Genomic DNA, 22,975 nt, shown 5'->3' with positions numbered 1-22,975 from the left:
CCAATGGGAATCGAAATGTGGTTATTGAAGGAGTGCCCTCAGAAGCAGTTCACACTGAGCATGCACGGACATTTGCGGTTGAAGCTCTGGTTCATACTATGGAGGAATTGGCTTGTACTCCTAATGATTTAACTTGCTCAGTGTTTAATGAGCATGTTAGTGGCAAATTACAATGTGTTAACAATGAATTGCCTTTGATAAAACAACCTTTTTTACAATTATTAGCTCCAGAACTTTTGATAGTGAAGAAGAGAGGGAAGTCTGCAAGTCGCGACAGGAATCTGAAGAAAAGGCAGATTTCACAAGAACAACAGGACATGGGTCCTGTGGTTCACAGCAAACAACAAAGAACTTGATTTTCAACATCTCTACGACCACTTTAAGCCCTGAGCAAATTAAGATTTTGAATTATGGTCTTAGTTTTATACCAGCTGGACACTCCTCTTTGGTAGATGTTATTAATGATTTGAGGTAATTTGTACACAACATTTCCTTGAGACTTGAGTTTGGAAACAGTGAGTGTGCTGTTCCCATGTTTAAAAAAACTACTATATATACCCCTGTTAATATTCCTCTGATTGAAGCTTTTTATAAGCTGTATGAAGAGGATGTGTACAACTACTTTAATGGTAGACATGGTAAAGGTTTTACGAATTTGAGGTCTGATGAGTTCTCTGCATTAATGGAACTAGTTAAACGTGATGATACATGTTTTCGCCCTGCTGACGAAGGGGGTGGAATAGTTGTTATGGATCCTGCACAGTATTTGAATGCTGTGAGTATGATGTTGATTGATGTTAACACATATTGTACAATGACTAGGTTTGCTGTTAAGTTAGTAGATAAGATACATGAATGTATAGAGGATTTGTTAATGGATGGTGTGCTAGATAAATCATTGTATGACTATTTTTTTAGTTGAGAATGCAGTTATACCCCAGATTTATGGGCAGCCCAAAGTCCATAAAAGTTTAGTAGGTCCACCTATGTGGCTGATAGTGTCTGGTAAGGGATGGGCCACAGAGCCCATGTCTATATATATATAGAGAGGCAGCTTTGCCCTGTATTAGATACAGTCAACAGTATACTGAAAGATACAAAGAACTTCCTACAAAATTGTGTGCTTGGTCTAGTACAGATTTTAGGGAAGATGCTATATTGTTTACTGTGGATATCAGTTCACTTTTTACATGTATTCCTAATGAAATAGGAGTTGACTGTCAGACTGTTTCTTAGTCGGAATTCTGACTATACAAATGAAAAAGTGTATCTGATATGTAGCCTTCTTAAGACTGTTCTTGAACACAATGCTTTTGTTTTTGTGGATAAATTCTTTTTACAGCGTGCAGAGGTAGCCATGGGCACAGTCTGTGCTAACACTTATGCCAATATTGTTTTGGCTGAGTGGAAGTCTCAGTATGTATTCTGTGATGACATTTTTTTCCAGATTTGTTCTGTTTTATGGCCGCTATGTGGATGATGTATTCTTTATATGGGGTAACACACCTGAGTCACTGCATGAGTTTATACAGTACCTTAATGGTACTACTGATTTCCTCTAGTTTATGAATACTCTTCTGAATGTGTATCTTTTTTAGATGTCACTGTGACTAAGACTGTAGGAGGTCTGGATACTGGGTTGTATAATAAACCCTATAAAACTAACAGTGTGATGCATGCCCATAGTATGCACCCAAGACATGTGAAATGGAATGTTTTGAAGGGGCAGTTTTTAGGGCAGCACGCCACCATACAAGAAATAGAGATATGTATGGGTCATTTGATAATTTGACTGCTAATTTTTTGGCTAGAGGTTATACTGATATAGATATTAATATGGCACAGAATGATACTATTGCTCTGAGGGATACCCATACCAGACCATTTTTTAAGAGTCATATTAGCTGTGTCAGTGATACTGATGGCCATATAGGTCATTCTTTACAAATTAATCTTACTCCAGTGACACTAAGTCTTTGTGACATAGTTAAGAGGCACTGGAGAGTACTGATGTCAGATAGGAAATGCAAAGAGATACTGGGTAGCACACCTTCCTTCTGTTTTAAGAATCATCCATCTCTTAAGAGGTTATGTTATAAATCTGTGTCACCAGCTACTACTAGTCAGAATGTGCTTAAAGTAGGCACATATCCCTGCCATCATTGCAATGTTTGCAGATATATCAGAACGTACGACCAATTAGTTCACCTAGAAACTGAAAGTGTTTTTGACATTAACCTCTATGCCAATTGTAGTACCTGTAGTATAGTTTACTATGCTTCCTGTGAGATCTGTAAAGCCTACATTAAGGAATACTTGTATAGTATCAATAAAGGTGGATAGGAATGCCTTATATAAACATGTTAGCTCTGCAGGCAAGAATCATTGGTTTAGGTTTATGGTTCTAGAAATCTGTAAATCTGGCATAAGAGGGGGAGATATTAGAATTTGCACTGAATGCCTTGAGATAAAGTGGATGACTGTCTTGTAAGCTACTAATGTCAAAGGGTTAAATGATTTTATACTAATTAAACCTTTATTGAGGTCTTGTGACCTCAAGCATTGATGTATATAAGGTTGTTTGAAGTGTCTTTTATACCAGAGCTGATGAATTACCTAGTTTGGTATAAAAGCACTTATCTTGTTTTTTTGTTTTTATTAAACTTGGAGTTTTACGCTTTTGCTGTCTACCAGTTATTTTCATTTTTTCACGTTTGTACTTATTGCTTTGAACTGGTTGCTCTATTCTTGCCATGTTCTTAGGAAATAAGTTTGAGTTAGACAATCAAAAGAAGTTGACCTAGCTATTTGCAGAGTAGTTAAATTATGCACAGTAAAGGAAAAGTTATAAATAGAATTCATGTTAGCATTAAGTATGAGGAGAATTGTTGGAGTGTTAAGTGGAAGAGGAATTATTTAGAGTCTTTGCTATGCAAAAAGGCAATGTATAAGTGAGAAGTGATTACTAGTCAAGGGGGAAAAACAATAGCATAAAGGTAGATTTGACAGAGGGGCAGGGGTTTGACAAGTTAGGATGACGGGGGGGGGGGGAGCATGTAGAGAACAATTTTTGAAGGAATACGAGTTAATGGAAAGGTTATGTAGAGAGGTCAGATGGTGTCGTAAGAGTTGGTGAAGAGGAGCGTCAGGTATGTTCATGGAGGGTGTTTACAGTGGTAGGTCCAGGAGCTGGGTTTTTGAGAGCAGTCTTGAATTGCTGTGGGTGATTTATATTTCTAATGTTAAGGAGAAGTTTGTTCCAGAAGTGGGAAGAGGAGAAGCTGTACAGCTTTTTTGCTATTGTACTTTTTTGTTTGTAGATTTGCAGCAAATTTTGGTCAGAGCTTCTGAGAGTTCTGGGAGGAGTGCAGGGGGATACAAGAGTAGAGCCATCTGGGCAGAAGGAAGGTTTATATAGGATGGAATGTATGACCTGCAGCTGTGAGAGAAGTAATTGGTGGGGAAATTCTAACCAGTCTAAGGAGTTAAGGAAGAGGCAGCGGTGTGATTTATAGGTTTGATTTGTGACAAGTTTTGCAACTGTATTGTAAGTGGCTTCTAATTTGTTAGGAGGGAGATCTTGGAGGTCGGTGAAAATTTGTGAGCTGTGGAAAAGACTTGGGAGGAGTTAGGTATGTGAAAGAGAGATCCTAGCCTTGTTAGATAAGAATTTTTTGTTTTTGTTTAAGACTGTTTTTGGTTGAGGGGAGGTGGGGATGTTAGGAGGGTTGACAGAGTTAGCGACAAAGTCAGATGTTGCATTAGTTTGCTGATAGATTCAGTAAAGTAGGTGTTTAATATGGTAGCTGTTTCTGGGGGCGCATTGTTTGGACAGGGAGTAGGAGGTATCCCTGGATGTAATATATGGTTGATAAAGTTCCAGAATCTTTTGGGGTTAGTCATGTGAGAGGTATGAGGTTGATTGTAAGTTTTTTTTTTTATCTTTGATTACTTATTTTTTGGTAAGGTTACAAAGTTCTTTATAAGTTTAAAGATGTTGAGGGGATTTTGTTTTGGACCACGTTTTCCATGCTAAGTCCCTTTTATGCATGAGAGAACATGTAGTTTGTGTTAGTCAGGGGGGACTAAGTGATTTAACCCTTAGAGTTTGTAGAGGGGCAAGGAAATTTAAAATGGCAGTGTTCTATGTGAACTGGCACCTCACCTGTGTGCCCTGTGCAGTCACAGCCTCACCTCAGGCTTTGTCCCTACCGAATGGTGCACTGCTGCAGTCATCCCTTCCACAAAGGAGGAGCGACTGCAGACCCTGGGGACTATTGCCCCATTAGCCTGACAAGTCTGATATGCAAAGCTATGGAACGCATCATCATGGACGTAATAAATAAGGATATAGGGAATCTCCAAACTCTGGATCCCACACAGTTTGGATTTGTGAAAGGTAGATCATGCCTGCTCAACATGATCAATTTCTTTGAGTCAGTCACCAGAGTTGTGGATGAAGGCAAGGTGGTTCATACAGCCTACCTTGATCTGGCCACGGCCTTTGATACAATTCCCCACTCGGGAATCATAGAAAAACTCACTAAGCTAGGCATCAATCACTGGTCCTGCATCCTCTCCTGTTTAGTATCTACTTCTCTGAAGTCCAGGTCAACATGAAAGAACTTTGGCTGATAAGGTTCGCAGGCGATTGCAAGTTGGGAGCTAGTATTAATTCCCCAAGTGATGCTGACATCCTACAGAAAGGCCTCACTGAGACTAACGACTAGTGGCAGAACTATAATCTTAAGCTCAATGCCAAAAAATGTGTCGACATCTCCTTTGGGAAAAAAAAAACAGTTCCCATGAATTGCCACATCAATTGTAGTACACTGAACACAGAAGGCATTATAAGAAATCTGGGAACAAAGGTTGACAGCAACCTCTCTTTTGACCATCACATTGCCACTGTGGTCAGAAAGTCATTCTATGTGGCACATTCCCATTACTAAGGGTTTTGCATCCAGGAAGAAAGAGGTCATTGTCTCCCTCTACTCTTCCCTCATTAGGCCAGTCATCAAGTACAATGCCCCATTTGGCATGTACTTCACTAGACACCTGCAACAACTGGAGAGGCTGCAAAAGTACCTCACACACAGGATTCATAGGCCTTAAACACTTGTCCTATATGGACAGACTCAAAAAACTCCAACTATTCTCTGTCTCATATCGCCTACTTAGAGGCGATCTCTGCTTGACTTACAAAGCCATGTCTGACCCAGCTCTGTTAGAAATGCTGCATCTAAGGAAATCCCAATCCCTCCGCACCACACGCTCCAGAGACCTCAACCGCATTACTACAATCAACAGAACATGCTGGAGGAACAGGTTCATAACCCAGAGACTGCCCATGCTATGGAACAGACTTCCTATACATGTCAAACTGAGCACCTCACTGGCCCTCTTCAAGAGAAATCTTGATGAGTGGATGGGAAATAGAAAATTCACCCTGGGGATCACTCCAGTGGCTCTGCTCGACAGAGGCACTGGAAACTAAGGTCGGGTGGCACAATGCCAGGGTAATCCTATGGGCTAGGCTTGTAAAGGCACCAGGGCCATTACCTTAGTATACACCTATGAACCTATATATAGTTGAATTTCTGTACAGCCTCATCTAGAGATAGATGAGTTAGGAAGGACCAGTTTATTACTGAGAGAATGTTGTTGAATGTATCAGGATGGAAGATGGAGAGGTTGCGGCATTCTCTGTATTTTTCTTTTCATTTCTACCATATTTTTCAACTCACTTTCGTTTTAGCCCACTCACTAGCTGTAAGTTATGATGACATTTCTATCTTCCATAATAACTCTTGAATAATTTCCACTACCCATTCCTTAGATTCGTCTCTTTTTAACTGGTAGGTGGGAAAGTGCCAATGTCTCATTTTTACTTCATTACCCTGAATTTTTATGTTAGTTATTAATGGTGCATGATCTGAAATAATTATTGGATGTGTTGCCCCTATCTTAATTCTGTTCATAGTTATCACACAGTTAGTTCGTCTAACTGTTCTGAAAATCAGGAATGGCCATTCTTGTTTTAAAGTCAAAGAAATAGTTTGTATTGCACATTGATTTTCTTGTGAGATGCTCTTGCAGATGGGGGCAGCACTGCATTCCAGCACCATGCCATCCAGAAAATGTCTGTGAAGATTACTATGACACTATTACTGCCATCCTATGCCTGCAAAATGGACTTGCAGCCTTGCTAGTTTTTTTTGGCAGAAATCTGTAAATTAGAAATGCTGGTGATTCTTGTCGTCAGTAGTATTTTTAATCTAAATATGTGAACATTGCTTGGAACAACAGTGTCTGTGCAGTTCCAGGTACACTGGCCAGCCACCACATGTTTTGATTTTGCATTTACACATAGCAAACCAAAAACATTAGAAACATCTGCAAGAACACACAAATACTTACTGTTATTATGAAACTGTTAGACAAAGAATACATCATATATTGCATGTATGTGTATGGACATTCAAAACTGATGCAGATTTGCGAATACATGGTAGTATATGGATCAAAGGTCCCTCTGCTCCACATAGTTTGCAACCAGCCCCTTGAATACTAATGTGCTTATAAAGTTCTGTGCTGTAACATACAATGCTTATGATTTCTTTCTTAAAATAAATTTGTTATGGCAAGGTATTTCTTAAGATGTGTTCTTACAACCAGTTGTGATTGTTCAGGCAAACTGGAAATACGGTGCTATCCCTTGTACCCCCACCAGTGTAGCAGTAAATGACAGGCATAAGAGGATGTGTGTTTGTCTAACATTATGTTGAAACTCACCACGAACTTCTGAAATTGCTTGCTATAACATTTTAGGAGCATAAGTAATGTGAATAATCTACGAATAATGTAAGAAAATGTATGGGAAAGAGGAAATATAAAAATTGCTGCAAGCTTTATTCTGCTGACCTTGTGTGTGTGGATAAACAAAATGAAGCATCCCATGCTGCCTGAAGATTGGAGTTAGGGGCTGGATTGAGTGTGGCTAGCAGGTCAGTTTGCTGCTGATGTGACAAAAATATACTTTGGCAACAAAGGCATGACAGTTGATTGAATTACTCAAGTGTACTCCCTAATTAGAATTGCCTCAGTATTTAGATCCAGACTGTATATATTAGACATACCTGTAAATCTGCCAGCCTTCCAGACTGGTGAAAGACTGTTTTTGGCCATGACCCAGGGCCCTTAGCACAAGATAGGAATAACAGTATGGTATAACAGCCTCACGTTTGCACATTATACAAGGCACTGGTAATGGTATTTGCACATACTCAAACCTCTCCAGTTTAAAATCCTCTGTAGGAAATGTTCTCCATAGTCACCCACTGTTCATAGCTGCTCAAAGAGCTGCTGGTTTGCACAGAAGACAGCACCACTGCAAGTCATCCTATAGTATACTACTAAACACTCTCGCTTAGACCTTTAATGACTCTGCCCTAGTTCTTCCCATCAAATAAGGATCTGGCATAATCAGTAGGAGTTTCCCTGTCATCTGTGTTCCAGGTCTGGTAGATATAGGCATCCTGACACAGTGTAGCAACTCCTACTAACTGCCTCATGTTCTCTGACAACCACTTAATTTTTAGAACAGACAAGCACAATATATGAGGGATGTAGATGCACACAATGTCATTGGAGGCAAAGCTCAAACATGCACACATGAAAAATGCAAACCAGGCCGTCAGCGTTACACCCAAAGTATAAATCACCAACAATAGGAAACAAACATATAGATAGACCCACATATGCGGAGGTACTCATATGTAATCTACCCAAACCTCCAAGACCTCCTAAAAGCATTTCTCAGTGGCCCCGCGTACACTCAAAAAAAAAAAAACAGCACCTCACACAATCCACAACTCTGAAAATCATCGTAGCCCTGCTTCCAAGCTGATGAGGTGCAACACACCACTCAGCCAAACATTCTAGTTATTGGGGATCCATTGTAAGACATACGATGTCCACCTTACCAGTCTAAACAAGAAGAAGATCACAGTGATCTGTCTGTCTGGAGCTAGGATCTGCCAGATTACACATGCACTTAGGTCTTTAAACCACAAGTACCAGTATGACACAGTCGTAGTCCATGTGGGCTTAAATGCTCTAAGACGTACCTCACTAGACTATATAAAGAGAGACATGATGGAGTTCTTTGAATATGTGTCCCAGGAGGATATGAATATAGCCTTGAGTAACATCCTACTTTCACCAATGTTGATGCCACAGTACCAGCAAAAAATGATTTACTTCAACAATTGGCTTAGTTTCTGGTGTCACAACAAGGGGATCCAGTATTTCTCAGCCTGGGGAGACATGATCGACAAACCATGATGCTTTGCTAGAGATGGTTTGCACTTGTCAACACTTGGCTTCCGGATACTGGCAGAAACTTTATCTATCCCCAAAGTGCCTTGTTTAGGCATTGCCATTTTTTAAACCCTCCAACATAACAAAAATCACTCACAAACACCATGAGGTACTGCTGATAAATGCTAGGAGTTTAAATAAAAAACTGCAATCCTCACTTTCAAGAACGCAGACTTAGGTGCAGTCACAGAAACGTGGTTCAGAACCATGAAAAGCTCCCCGGCTATCAAAGTCTATAATGCCTACCCTATAAATATGTATACATTTCAATCCCCCTCAGCTCAGGATAAAACAATGGAGAAGGTGTCTCATTGTTCATAAAGGACAAGTACACCAGTAGACTGGTCCAACAGCATGACTTATTTCAGCTGCTTCATGCCAATCTAACCATAGGTGTGACCCCCCTATCATGTTCTTGTTAGCTACAGATCCCCTAACGTGTCTGGAAAATCACACCTCTTACCTAAACCTACTAGAATTTCTTAACATTCAGCCTAATACCATACAAACATAGCCTCCATGGGTCCCAACAATATTCCAGGATGCTTCTTAAATAGCTTAAAACATAATCTATCAGAGACACTAGAAATCCTGTTTAACCACAGCCAGGCTTTTTCCCAGAGGAATGGAGGACTGCAGCAGTCTTACCTCTGCACAAGGAGGGTCCATCGACTGATCCAGGGAACTACAGACACATAAGCTTGACCAGTCTTATCTGCAAGGCCATGGAGAGAATTATCATGTACCTGATCAATAATGACATAAGAAATCTCCAAACACTGGGCCAGACCCAATTTGACTTTTTCAGAGGGAGGTCTTGCCTGCTCAATCTGGTGGACTTCTTCAAGAAAGTCACCAGGGCCATGGATGAAGGTAAAACAGTAAACACTGCTTAACTAGACATGGCCAAAGCTTTTGACACAATTACCCACTCGGGGATCATAGATAAACTTACTGCATTAGGCATAAACCCTTGTATTGTCATGTGGTTACCTAACTGGCTCACTGACAGGGCACATGCTGTCCAGATAGGTGAATCCACTGCTGATAAGAAACCTGTTACTAGTAGTGTCCTACAGGGCTCAGCATTGGGATCCCTCCTATGTGGTATATACTTTTCTGAAGTGAAGACCAGAGTTGGGGGCCTCTGGCTCACCATGTTCACTGATGACTGTAAGCTGGCAGCAATCACTGAATCCGCAAACAATGCTGACATCTTACATACAGGCCTAAAAATGCCAAACTACTACTGCGTAAACCATGGTCTGAGACTAATTGCTAAGAAATGCGTAATCATACCCATTGGTAGATCAGATATTCCTGAAAATTATAATATGATAGCACACCCCTAAAAGTAGACCCAGTGGTGAGGGACCTAGGAATACAGATAGATAATAACCTAAACTTTGACCATAGGTAGGGTATGGTGGTGAAAAAAATCCTTCTTTGTGGTTCAGCTTATAAGTAAAAGCATGGCATCAAGATCAAAGGAAATCATAGTGCCATCACACTCAGCCCTCATCAGGCCCATAATCGAGTAGTGTTCCCTTCTGCATGTACCTAAACAGGCACTTAATCCAATTGGAGTGGCCCCAGAGGTTTCTCACTAAAAAATACAAAGCATAATGTACATATCTTATGCAGACCAACTAAAGGCCTTATCCCTTTACTCCATATTATATCATTTATTGAGAGGTGACTTATGTCTAACCTACAAGGCATTCTCAGATCCAGCCCTAATGAAAATTTTACATACTAGCAAGAAAAATTATGTTAGTGTTATGCATTCCATGGACCTGAACCTTATTAGTGACTCTTAACAGAACTTGCTGGAGAGACAGATTCGTATCACAAAGGCCACCTTGTCTATGGAATAAACTTCTCATCTTCGTAAAACAAAGTCCATCCCGCACTCTATTCAAGTGAATTTAGATAAATGGATGAGGAATGTAAATTCAATCCTGAGGTACTGCCCATGTCCCTTATGGACAGAGATTGTCTGTAAAATGAGTTAGGGATTCAACACCAGAAGACTCAGTACCCCAACACTACCCTATCCCATATCCAGGGAATTAAGATATAATATTGTCATACCCTGGGTATTAGCTAGGCTTGTAAAGGCTCTCCTGCCATTTGCCTAATAATCACTTATGAATGTGTAAGAAAAAAACATAAGAAAATGCTGTCTTTACAGATGATTATTTATTTGGCACCACCACCTTGCAACTACCACTGTCTTACAGTGGGAAATTTGCTCAGGTATTAATGGATTAGTCTGGCAGTTGGTGACTAGGGTCAAGGCTGTGAGCTGCAGTTCCTGTGGTACAGGCTTTGATTCCCTTAGCAGTCATTTGCATACTGTGCGACCTTGAGCAAGTCATTTAATCAGACAGTGCCTAGGGGCAAATGGTAATTTGGGATAGCCTCCTCAGTGGTCCCATGGACTGCAAATATACCTCTCAAACTCTTAGCACAAAAATCTGGCCAAAGCTAAAAATAATGGAGATACAAAGGCCCAAAAATTAGGGACAGATTTTAAATATTGCTCTTATAAACTTAGCACGCTGCTAGAATAACAAAGTTTTCATTGGTATGCATTTTCTAAATTATATGAAGTAACTCAAAAGTCTGTCAGTATTTATTGACTACAGTCCTCACAATTCTCACTGATTTACTAGAAAACCACAAATTTTATGAGGAACAGACCCAAATTAAGAGGCAAAAATGTAAACATTGTGAGAAAATACGGACAGTTGAGAGGTACGAGTTTAGTAACAATCTGTGAAAACAGTCTGACCAAGATATTAAAACGATTTTGTAAGAATTAATAAAAATTTCCATAAACAAGGAAGAGGCTGAGATATTACTTTAATGATGTATTGCCTTAATTAGTGCTTAGCTTTGAAGATAAAATAATTTTTGTATAATTTTACAGTAATTAAAGTTATGAGTAATACCATGATTAAGTAAAGCAAGATCAACTGATGCAGATATTAACATGTTACTAATTTGAATTTGTTACCATAGATATTTTATGTTGGAGCTAATCAGAAAACATTATTTTTTTAATGTGTAAAATTTGAGACTAGAAGGCAGTATTAGGAAAATCCAAACTTCTACACAGATGATGGTTGTCATATTTTAGTATGCCTGGCGTGTATTTGGGAACCAGAAAAATGCAATATGTAATTAATTCATTTTCATTAGATTACAGACATATTGGTATGAATTTTTAAGTAAATAAAATGGCAGAGATCACCTCAATTAACCTTTATTACATCTTGGCAGACTTTTACTTTTTTGAACTGCAGATAAAATCCAAATGTGCTGCATTTGTCAGTAGAATGTTGCAGATGAAGTGTAGGAACACTGCTTTCTTTTCAGAATATTTGCCATTTCTCCAGAGATGTGCAACTATGGAATTGATATATTTAATTAATGGTATGGGGTCAGTGGCATATTAGGTTCATAGGTGTGTACTAGGCTAATGGCCCTGAGGCCTTTACAAGCCCAGCCATAGGATTATCCTGGCATATTGCCACCCGACCTTAGTTCCCAGTACCTCTGTCGATAAGAGCCACTGGTGTTATCCCCAGGGTGAATTTTCTGTTTCCCATCCACTCATCAAGATTTCTCTTGAAGAGGGTCAGCGAGGTGCTCTGCTTGACATGTATGGGAAGTCTGTTCCATAGCATGGGCTATCTCTGGGTTATGAACCTGTCCCTCCAGCATGTTCTGTTGATTGTGGTAATGAAGTTGAGGTCTCTGGAGCGTGTGGTGCGGAGGGATTGGGATTTATTTAGATGTAGCAGTTCTAACAGAGCTGGGTCAGACATGGCTTTGTAAGTCAAGCAGAGATCGCCTCTTAGTAGGCAATATGCGACAGAGAATAGTTGGAGTTTTTTGAGTCTGTCCATATATGACAAGTGATTAAGGCCTAGGATCCTCTTTGTGAGGTACTTTTGCGGCCTCTCCAGTTGTTGCAGATATCTAGTGAGGCACATGCCAAATGGGGCATTGTACTCGATGATTGGCCTAATGAGGGAAGAGTAGGGGGAGACAATGACCTTTTTCTTCGTGGATGCAAAACCCTTAGTAATGAGATGTGCCACATAGAAGGACTTTCTAACCACAGTGCCAATGTGATGATCAGAAGGGAGGTTGCTGTCAACCTGTGTTCCCAGATCTCTTATAACCTTCTGTGTTCAGTGGACTACCATCACTGTGGTAATTCATGGGAACTGGGTTTTTCCCAAAGGAGATGACGACACATTTTTTGGCATTGAGCTTAAGGCCATAGTTCCGACACTAGTTATTGGTCACGGTGAGGCTATTCTGTAGGATGTCAACATCACTTGGGGAGCTAATAATAGCTCCCTACTTGCAATCGTCCGCAAACTTTGTCAGCCAGAGTCCCTTTGTGTTGGCCTGGACTTCAGAGAAGTAGATACCAAACAGGAGAAGACCCAGGACCGAACCCTGTCGGACTCCACTCATGACTAATCGGCAGTCTGACTTGGAGTCACCTACTGTCACACTGTGAGTTCTATCTGTGAGCCAGTTTGCAACCCACCTAGTGATATAGGGATTGATGCCAAGCTTAGTGAGTTTTTCTATGATTCTTGAGTGGGGAATGGTATCAAAAGCCTTGGCCAGCTCAAGATAGGCTGTATGGGATCCACAGTTTGGAGATTCCCTATATCCGTGTTTATTAGGTCCACGATGATGTGTTCCATAGCTTTGCATAGCATACTCGTCAGGCTAATGGGGTGATAGTTCCCAGGGTCTGTAGTCACTCCTCCTTTGTTGAGAGGGATGACTGTAGCAGTGCGCTATTCGGCAGGGACAAAGCCTGAGGTGAGCTGTGATTGAACAGGGCACATAGGTGAGATGCCAGTTCACTCTATAGTTCATGTAGAACACAACCAAGGATATTGTCAGGTCCCATAGAAGCTGTATTCTTGGCCTTTGACAGTGCTGTTTTAACCTGTGCAGCAGTAATACTGGGTGCCTGGCAATCTGCTGGTATTGTGAATATTCCTTTGGGGGGGGGGTAAAGTTGGCACTGAATCTGTCGGCCAGTATACTGGCAATATCTGTTGGCTCAGTATAGGAGGTACCTTTGTGCAGTAGCTCAGAGCAAATGTAGGTATTGCCATGGAGATTCTTTACATAGGTATAGAAGGCCTTGTGGTTGTCTTTACTATCTGCTGCACTTGTGTTTTTATACCTAGCTTTAGAGGATTTGATGAGAGATCTCAACTTTTTGTTGAGGCAGCTAAGGGAGTTTTTCCAGTCTTAGGACTTCACCTTATTCCGCATCAGTTTCCTCCTTCTGTTGTAGAGTTTGTTTATGGCAGGGAACCACCAGATTGGCTTCCTTTTTTTGGAGGAGAGTGTCTTGGTTCTGTTGGGTATGGCGAGATCCATGCATTTGTGTACGTGTTCATACAGTGCATTGGTGTATGATTCTGCAGTCACGCAACTATTCTCCATTTGCATGGGTGCCGTGAAGTTAGCCACCTGTGTTTTTAGGATCCCAAAGTTAGCTTTGGAGAAGTTTTTCATGGTGGTTAACTTTGCTTGGGGGGTTGGGAGGGATGTGGATTTCCAAGGTGATTAGTTTGTGGTCGGATCTAACCAGGGAGGAGCTGACTATTGGTATAGAGCAACGGCTGCCCATGTTAGTAATGACCAGGTCAAGGATGTTGCTACCTCTAGTGGGGGTAAGAACGAGCTAGTCCAGGGCATTGGAATTAATGAACTCCAGGAAATGTTGGGCAAGTGTATTGGTACATGAGGAGTTTACCCAGTTAATGGAGGGGTAGTTGAAGTCGCCTAGTAAGAGAGGGTTAGGTTGGACCCTAATATTCTCCAGGGTGCTTCGGAACGTAGAGTGTGAGTCTTGGGACATGGTTGGGGACCTATAGCAGGCTACAACCTGAATCGCTGTCTTACCCAATGTTAGCTGCACCTGAAGTATCTCTGATGCGTTATGTTGGACTACCAGTCTGGAGGTGTGCGCATCCTTTATGAATATGGAAACACTTCTGCCTTTGGAGCTTCAGTCTAAGTTCTGGGGCCGAAAGGTGTGGAATGAGTTATAGCCTGGTAGTGCAGGGGTGCTTTCTGCTGCCTTGAACCAGGTCTCTGTTACAGCACAAATGTTGATGTTCTCCATTTTAAGGAGTGCCTCGAGCAAGTGCATTTTGACATGTAGACTTATATTGTTGAGCAACATGACCCTCATATTGCATTTGTTTGTAGCTGTTATGGTGGTAATTTGGTCTTTGTAACACTGCCTAAAAAAGGCACTATAGGGGTGGTAAGAGCTTTGGCCAGTATCCGGAAGTCCAGGGTTGACAGATGCAGGCCATCTCTGGCAAAGCATCGAGGTCTGTCAGTCATGTCATCCCAGGCAGACAGATACTGGATCCTCTTAGAATGACACCTGAAACTTAGCCAATTGTTGAAATCAATCATTTTCTGCTTGTACTGTGGTATCATTCGGGGTGATAGTAGGATGCTGCTCATGGCTAGGGTCATACCCATCTGGGCTACATAATCCGAGAGCTCCTCCATGTCTCTTTTCATGTAGTCCAGGGAGGTACGTCTCAGGTCATTCACACCCACATGTACAATGACAGAGTCATATTTATACCTGTTGTTGAGCAACCTGAGTGCATGCGTTATGTGTCAGATCCTGGCACCTGACAGGTAGCTGACTGTTACTTTCTCCTTATTCAACCTAGTGAGTGGGACATCAGTGTGCCTCACTATCAAGTCACCTTTGACTAGTGTATTGGATATGCTGTTTTGGCCTTGGGGCTTTGGTTGAGTGGCACACTGTTTAGGAGAGTTATGTGTCTCTTGATTAGTGTTGCGTTGTGGTGGTCGAGTGCGTTTCTGCCTTGGAGGTCTCTGCTGCTTGGGTTGATTTTTATTGAGAGCCTCCATGAAGGTGGGTGTGTGGTTTGTGTTTTTATGTGAAGGCAGTGCTGGTGTGTGTTCCGGAGGGCTATGTGTTCCATGTAGTGTGGTGGAAGTGTTGACCTTCTCCTCTTGACCAGCTATTCCGGTCTTGGCTGGAGAGTGCGTGGCATCCAGTTTGGATATATAAGTGCATCTCTCGCAAGTCTGAGTGTTGAAAGGTAAGAGGAGAGGGTTGTTGGTGTACATGAGGCAGTTGCTACATTACCTCAGGATGCCTAAGTTCACCAGGATAATAGGAGAAAGCACAGGGAACTGACCTTTAGACATGCCTGGTAGGGTGGGCATAGATAATAAATGCTAGATCTGTTTCCTTTTAGAACGTTTAGCGCTGGTAGCACTTGTGTGCTACAATAATTGCTATAAGAAGTCTGGTAAAGTGCTAGACTAATAAGCTAGTATAAGTGCAGGAGAGGAGAGAACTAGTAGATTTTAGGGAAAAATTGAAGAGCAGGCTCTGGCACCATTCAGAAGCTTTCAAGCTGTCCTGGATACAGCAAGTCTGTATCTGGACTAGACTAGTTACAGGAAAGGCGGGAAGCAAGAGCAAATGTGGGCTTTTAAACTGGAAATTGAGAGAGATGGAAAAACTGTTCAAGCGGCCAATAAACTACAATTTCTGGGCCAGGAACCACTCCTCTTGTGGTAGATAGGCTACCTAGTGATTACCACTCCCATTTATAAGCTAGAAGGCTTCCCTCCAACACAGAAAGGCTTGGGGTGCTCAGAAGGTTACAGTCTTGGATACAGTCTCTGTCATTGTCCATGTTGGAGTGAATGACTTAAGATGTATCTCCCTGAACTACATGAAAAGAGACATGGAAGAGCTCTCGGATCATGTGGCCCAGGCAGGTATGACCCTAGCCCTGAGCAGCATCCTGCCTTTGCCCAGAATGATACCACAGTATAAGGACAAAATGATTGACTTCAAAAATGAGCTAAGCTTCTGGTGTCATTCAAAGGGGATCCAGTATCTGTCTGCCTGGGACTACATGATCGACAAACCACGATGCTTTGCCAGAGATGGTCTGCACCTGTCGCCCCTGGGATTCAGGTTACTGGCTAAAGCTCTCACCACCCCTATAGTTCCATTTTTAGGCAAGGTTCAAAGGACAAAACCACCACTGTAACAGATACAAGCATGCAAAATCTGAAGGTAATGCTACTCGATGCTAGAAGTCTAAACCTTAAAATGCACTCTCTCGAGGCACTCTTAAAAATGGAGAACATCGATATCTGTGCAGTAACTGAGACCTGGTTCAAGGCTCCAGAGAGCACCCCTGCAATACCAGGCTACAACTCTTACCACTCTTTTCGGTCACCAAACCAAGACCGAAACACTAAAGGTGGAGGAGTGTCCATATTCACACCTCCAGGCTAGTAGCCTAACACACTGCATCTGAAATTCTCCAAGTGCAACTAACACTAGGTAAGACTGCAATCCAAACTGTAGCTTGCTACAGATCCCCCACTATGCCCCAAGATTCTCCCTACACCTTTCTAAACATAACCAAACACCCTAATACTGGGTGATTTCAACTACCCTGCCATTAACTGGGAAAACTACTTGGGTACCAATACCTTTTCCCAACGTTTTTTGGAATTCATAAATTCCAGTGTCCTGGATCAACTAATCCATTGTCCCACCAGGGGCTCCAATATCGTAGACCTGGTCATTACCAACATGGGAGACAGATGCTCCACATCAGTGGTCACCCCCCCATTGGTCAGGTCTTGAACATAAGCTAATCACCCTTGACATCCACATCCCAACACCAACCCCCAGTAAGGAAACCTCTGTAAAAAACTTCTGCAAAGCCAACTTCATACTACTCAAGTCAGAAGTGACAAACTTCATGACAACCATGCAGACAAGAGCTGAAAGTTCGACTGCTGAATCCTACAGTAAGGCACTGTACCAGCACATCCACTCGTGCATGAATCGTGCCATCCCAAATAGAACCAAGATGCTCTCCTCCAAAAAAAGGAAGCCAATCTGGTGGTCCCCTGCCATAAACAAACTATACAACAGAAGGAAGAAACTGTTTCAGAAAAGAGGAAAATCTCAGGATGCAAAAAAACTCTATTACCAGCCTCAGTAAGAAGCTGAGATCCCTCATAAAATCCTCCAAAGCTAGTTACGAAAATAAAATTGCCAAAGATTCCAGACAACCACAAGGCATTCTATAGTTATGTCAAGAATCTAAATGGCAATGCTCAGATCTGCTCTGAGCTACAACAGAATGGCATTAATTATACTGATCCCAAGGATATTGCCAATATCCTGGCAGATCGATTTAGTGCCAACTTCACCCCCCCCTCACCCCCTAAAGAGTCCATCTCAATACCAAAAGATTGCCAAATTCCGGTAATCATGGCCACACAGATAGAAATCACACTCTCCAAAGCTAAGAATACAGTATCCGTGGGACCAGATGACATCCCAGGCTGTGTACTACATGAACTACAAAATGAACTGGCACCTCACCTAAGTGCCATGTTTAATCATAGCCTTACCTCAGGCTTCGTGCCCACTGAGTGGCGCACAGCTACATTTATCCCACTCCACAAAGGGGGATCCACCTTGGATCCCAGGAACTACCGTCCCATCAGTCTGACTAGCCTGTTCTGCATTGGCATGGAACGCATTATCATGGAACTTATAAACAAAGACATTGGCAACCTTTAAACACTGGACCCCACCCAGTTTGGGTTTGTGAAGGGCCGATCTTGTCTCCTGGACCTGTCTCCAGAGCTGTGGACGAGAGTAAGGTGGTCCATACAGCCTATCTGGACTGCACCAAGGCCTTCTACACTATCCCCCACTCTGGAATCATGGATAAACTTACTAAGCTGGGCATAAATCCCTATGTCACTTGATGGGTTGCCAACTGACTTACTGACAGAACCCAGAATGTAAAAGTAGCCGACTCCAAATCCAGCTCCAGACAAGTGGAGTACCTCAGAGTTCAGTCCTGGGACCACTCTTGTTTGGCAAGGGACTGTGGCTAACAAAGTTCGCAGATGACTGCATGCTGGGAGCCATTACTGAATCCCCAAATGATGTGGATATTCTACAAAAGGGCCTTACAGAAACAGATGCTTGGTGCCAGAGCTATGGGCTCAAGCTTAATGCCAAGAAATGTATAGTTATCCCCTTTGGGAAAAAACAATGAATTACCACATAGGTGGAAGTACACCAAACACCAAAAGTGTGATGAGAGACTTAGGGACACAAGTGGACAGTGATCTCACCTTCGATAACCACATCACCACAATAGTCAGGAAATCCTTCTATGTGGCACACTTCATCACTAAGGGTTTTTTCTCCAGAAAAAAGGAGGTCATTGTCCCACTGTACACATTTCTCATTAGACCCATTATAGAGTACAACGCCTCATTTGGTATGTACCTCACAAGACATCTGCAACAGCTGGAAAGGCCGCAGAAATACCTCACTAAAAGAATCACAGGCCTAAAGCAGATGCCCTATGCTGACCATCTAAAAAAAACTCCAGCTATACTCTGTGGCATATTGTTTACTCAGAGGTGATCTCTGCTTAACATACAAGGCCATGTCAAACCCTGAGCTGCTGGACATACTCCACTTAAAGAAATCCCATTCCCTCAGAGCCACACGCTCCAGGGATCTAAACCTTGTCATCACAATGAACAAAGCATACTGGAGGGATAGGTTCCTGAGCCAGAGACTCCCCATATTCTGGAATAGACTGCCCATACATGTCAAGCAGAGAACCTCCTTGGCCTTCTTCAAAAGGAACCTTGAAGATTGGATGGGAGATAGGAAATTCACCCCAGGGATCACATCAGTCACCCTGCTAGACAGGGATCCAGGGAAGTAAATATCGTGGGAAGAAATATCTAGGTAATTGTTATGGCTAGGCTTGTATAGGCCCTAGGGCCGATAGCCTAGTACCAGCCTATGAACAGCAAATCTGTATTTGGACTAGACTAGTTACAGGAAAGGGGGGAAACAAGCGCAAACGCAGGCTTTTAAGCCAGAAAGTTGAAAGGGATGGAAGAAACTGCCCAAAAGGCCAATAAACCACAAATCTGGCCAGAAACCACTCCTCTTGTGGTAGAGAGGCTACCTAGTGCTTACCAGTTCCACTGATAAGCTAAAAGGCTTCCATCCAACACAGAAAGGCTTGGGGGGGGGGCTCAGGAGCTTACAAACAGTCCTGGATACAGCAAATCTGTATCTGGACTAGTCTAGTTGCAGTAAAGGGGGGATACAAGTGCGAATGCGGGCTTTTAAATCAGAAAGTTGAGAGAGATGGAAAAAACTGCCCAAACAGCCAATAACTAAAATTTCTAGGCCAGAAACCACTCCTTATGTGGTAGATAGGTTACCCAGTGCTTGCCACTCCCACTGATGAGCTAGAAGGCTTCCCTCCAACACAGAAAGGCTTGGGGTGGCTCAGGAGCTTACAAACAGTCTTGGATACAGCAAATCTGTATCTGGACTAGACTAGTTACAGGAAAGGGGGGAAACAAGTGCAAATGTGGGCTTTTAAATCAGAAAGTTGAGAGAGATGGAAAAACTGCCCAGACGGCCCATAATTACAATTTCTGGGCCAGAAACCACTCCTTATGTGGTAGATAGTTTACCTAGTGCTTACCACTCCCACTGATAAGCTAGAAGGCTTCAGTCCAACACAGAAAAGCTTGGGGGGCTCAGGAGCTTACAAACAGTTCTGGATACAGCAAATCTGTATGTGGACTAGACTCGTTACAAGAAAGGGGGGAAACAAGCTTAGAATTTTTTTTTAGTAAAGTGGAAAAGGAAAAAACCTGGAACAGAAGTTATTTCAAGGTTAAGAATCTAAGTGGGTTGGCCTTCACAAATGTTATCTCTCTATTAGTTAGAATGAACTAATGACACTAGACTGGGAGGAGTGTCCCAGATCAAATGTACAGTATGGGCGGGCAGCTGCAAAGCTACCAAGTATAAGAACAACGCAGCAATAGGCGGGGGGGTAAACTATTACAGCTACTAGCTGTAGCCACTAAATGAAAGTTTTAAACAGGTAAAGGAGGAAGGAGACTATAGAGAATATTTTTAACTGCAAAGAAATCAGTTGTATGATACCTGACTAGAAAACAGAAACCTCAAAAAATCAAAAATGCACAGAAAAGCACGGATAGAGCACTCAAACAGAAAATACAGCTCTCGGTATGAAAAAGCAGTTTACAGTTAAGTAATTCAGTAAACATGCAATTACAGTAATGAAACAGTATCTAGCAATGAAAAATACAGTTAAAACCGTATAAGACAATACATAAAGTTAGTGAAACAGTAAAAAAACTTTATAACAGTGCAAAATGTAGTAGATTAACTGTGTAGCACAATTATAAGCGTTACAGAAGTGCAATTCAATGAAATAAGTGTAAGAAATAGCTTATCCTGGTCTTGGAATCTTAAGGAATTTCTGCTTAGTCTAGGGTTACCACCTGTCCCACTTTGCGAGGGACAGTCCCTCTTTTGGCAGTTGTGTTCTGCAAAAAAAATTAAAAAAAGGGCAAATATCTTGAGATTTTAGGACAAAAATATTTCCAATATTTTCTTTAATAGTTGCATATAACAGTTATTTTGTATCTGAAACACCTAAATGTTATATGAAACAGAATAATCAACTCAAATGCTTTTATTTTGGCAACAAAGTTAAGTTCTGTCCTTTGTGCTGGCCGTGGGTATGTTTTGCCTTGTAAAACCTGATGTTTCTACAAAAAATGTCCCACTTTGGGCATTTGAAAAGGTAGCAACCGTAGCTTAGTCTCTGTAATGAATCACAATCCACAACCTGGTAAATACAAGCACAGCCTTTTACAGGCATAGGGTTTATATACTAGACAGGATGGAAGAATCAAGAAGATTCTTTTTCCCTCAGCATTTATGGACATGATATAAATGTCTACAGTGTACTGATATGAATCCCAGTCATTGTTGTCCAGTCCTTATTTCTAAACTTGAAATACAACTCTGAAACAAGATGAAGTTGTTAATAGTGCTTTCCATTACATTAACTTGCTTATATTGGTATAATTTCAGCTTCTCTGGTGTTATCTGTAATATCATTCAGGCATCAGACTAAAACAATTTAGAGATGCTGTCAGAGGTCTGGTATATAAATCACAAATGGTGAGAAAATGGGACCCATATCGTGTTTTATTACAACAACTTTCTCTGAAACCTTTGCTCAAGTTGTCATGTAGCGTCACTTCAGTCATGCATAAAACTTGCTTGTGAAACCATGAATTAGTTTATATCTGGGGGGGGTTAAGTGCTGATTAACGGAAATAACTTTAGCAGATTATGGAGTTTCTTGTAACACACTTTGCTTGGGGTGGGGGGATGAGATCATACTGTTGCTTTAGGGCATGTGACCAGTCTATGTAAAATACTTAATGACACACCACAAGTTTACTTGACATACTTTATTTTGTATGCAACATTCACAATCTGCAACTGTTTTCTTTCTTTTTTTTTTTTTCTTATTAAAAAAGCCTTTTGGAGACCGAAGCAACATGTCCAATGTGTTCTGAAAAGGTTGGTGCAGATCAGCTGAAGAAGGTAACAGACTGTTCCCAGTACCTAAAACCAGATGATGTAGAACAGTGAATACAGGTAAGTAGTAAACTAAGAATGGAAGTGTTTGCTTTTAGTCTGTTGGTCAGAAAAGTTAAGATGAGCAAAATCATTTTCTGCTGGTTTATATGATGATAATACCCATTTGTTAACTAGGTTGGTTCACTGGACACAGTATCTTTTCAGGGTCAACCAGGGATCAAGTCTGGTTAAGTGACGTCTTCATGCCACACAATAAGTAAATGAAGGCTGAGGGAATCATACCTTGTACCACAGGAACTACAGCTCAAAGCATTAACCCTGTATGCCATCTGCCAGTCTAAAGCTCATGAAATGGTTACAAGTGAAAACAAATCATCCATAATTAAAAAAAAAACATGATATGAAATTGGAAGCAGTATTATTGGGCTTATTTGCAGATAGGCATTATTCTGATGAAGAATATCTATGGGCAAAACAGGAACATAGATGAACCAACAGGGTCAATAATGTTACATTCAGACAGACAAATCGAACTTCAGAATATTTGGTGGTAGGGAAGAATGAAGAATCAGTCCTCACAGCCAACTTTCATTCTTGGTTCAGATGAGGTTAGGTTCTACTTTATAGAAGTCCTGTTCAGCCATGGCATCACAGAATGATTGTTAGGTGATTTTTTTCTTCAAAAATAAACATAGTCCAATTCACTGGTGCTGGATTACAGAGAGAGTGAGTGGAGGTAGCATGTGACACCCATGCTTGTGTACTAAACATCATCTGCACTCAGGAGTAGTGGAACATAAAATAAGATAATCCCGGTTAATGTGTTGCTTGAGTGCCATTTTTCAAGAGATGTGTTGATATTTTAGACGAATAAAATGAACATGCATAGCTTTCTGTTCAGTCAGATGATTAGGATAAGAAGATTAAAAAATACCAGCTGCTACAAGTAACACACCACTAGCATATAAAATGTGTGTTGTACACCATCTTCACAAAAGTCTGAAATGTAGA

The 22,975-nt window shown here is 41.4% G+C and overlaps 1 protein-coding gene across 1 annotated transcript in view; it reads left to right on the top strand.

Moving 5' to 3' along the window:
* The window catches only part of WDR19 (WD repeat domain 19), a 3,663,919-nt gene that overhangs the window by 3,464,707 nt on the left and 176,237 nt on the right, over nt 1–22,975 (top strand). The window contains exon 36 of the mRNA XM_044062937.1: nt 21,901–22,021. Coding sequence (XP_043918872.1) covers nt 21,901–22,015 — 115 coding nt within the window. The 3' untranslated portion in view covers nt 22,016–22,021. The remainder of the gene's footprint in view (nt 1–21,900; nt 22,022–22,975) is intronic.

This window comes from Protopterus annectens, chromosome 2.part1 (assembly GCF_019279795.1).
Source record: "Protopterus annectens isolate FY-2018-M chromosome 2.part1, PAN1.0, whole genome shotgun sequence".
NCBI lineage: Eukaryota > Metazoa > Chordata > Ceratodontiformes > Protopteridae > Protopterus > Protopterus annectens.
Note: the sequence above shows the minus strand (reverse complement) of the source record. Positions and strands in the feature narration are given on the sequence as shown.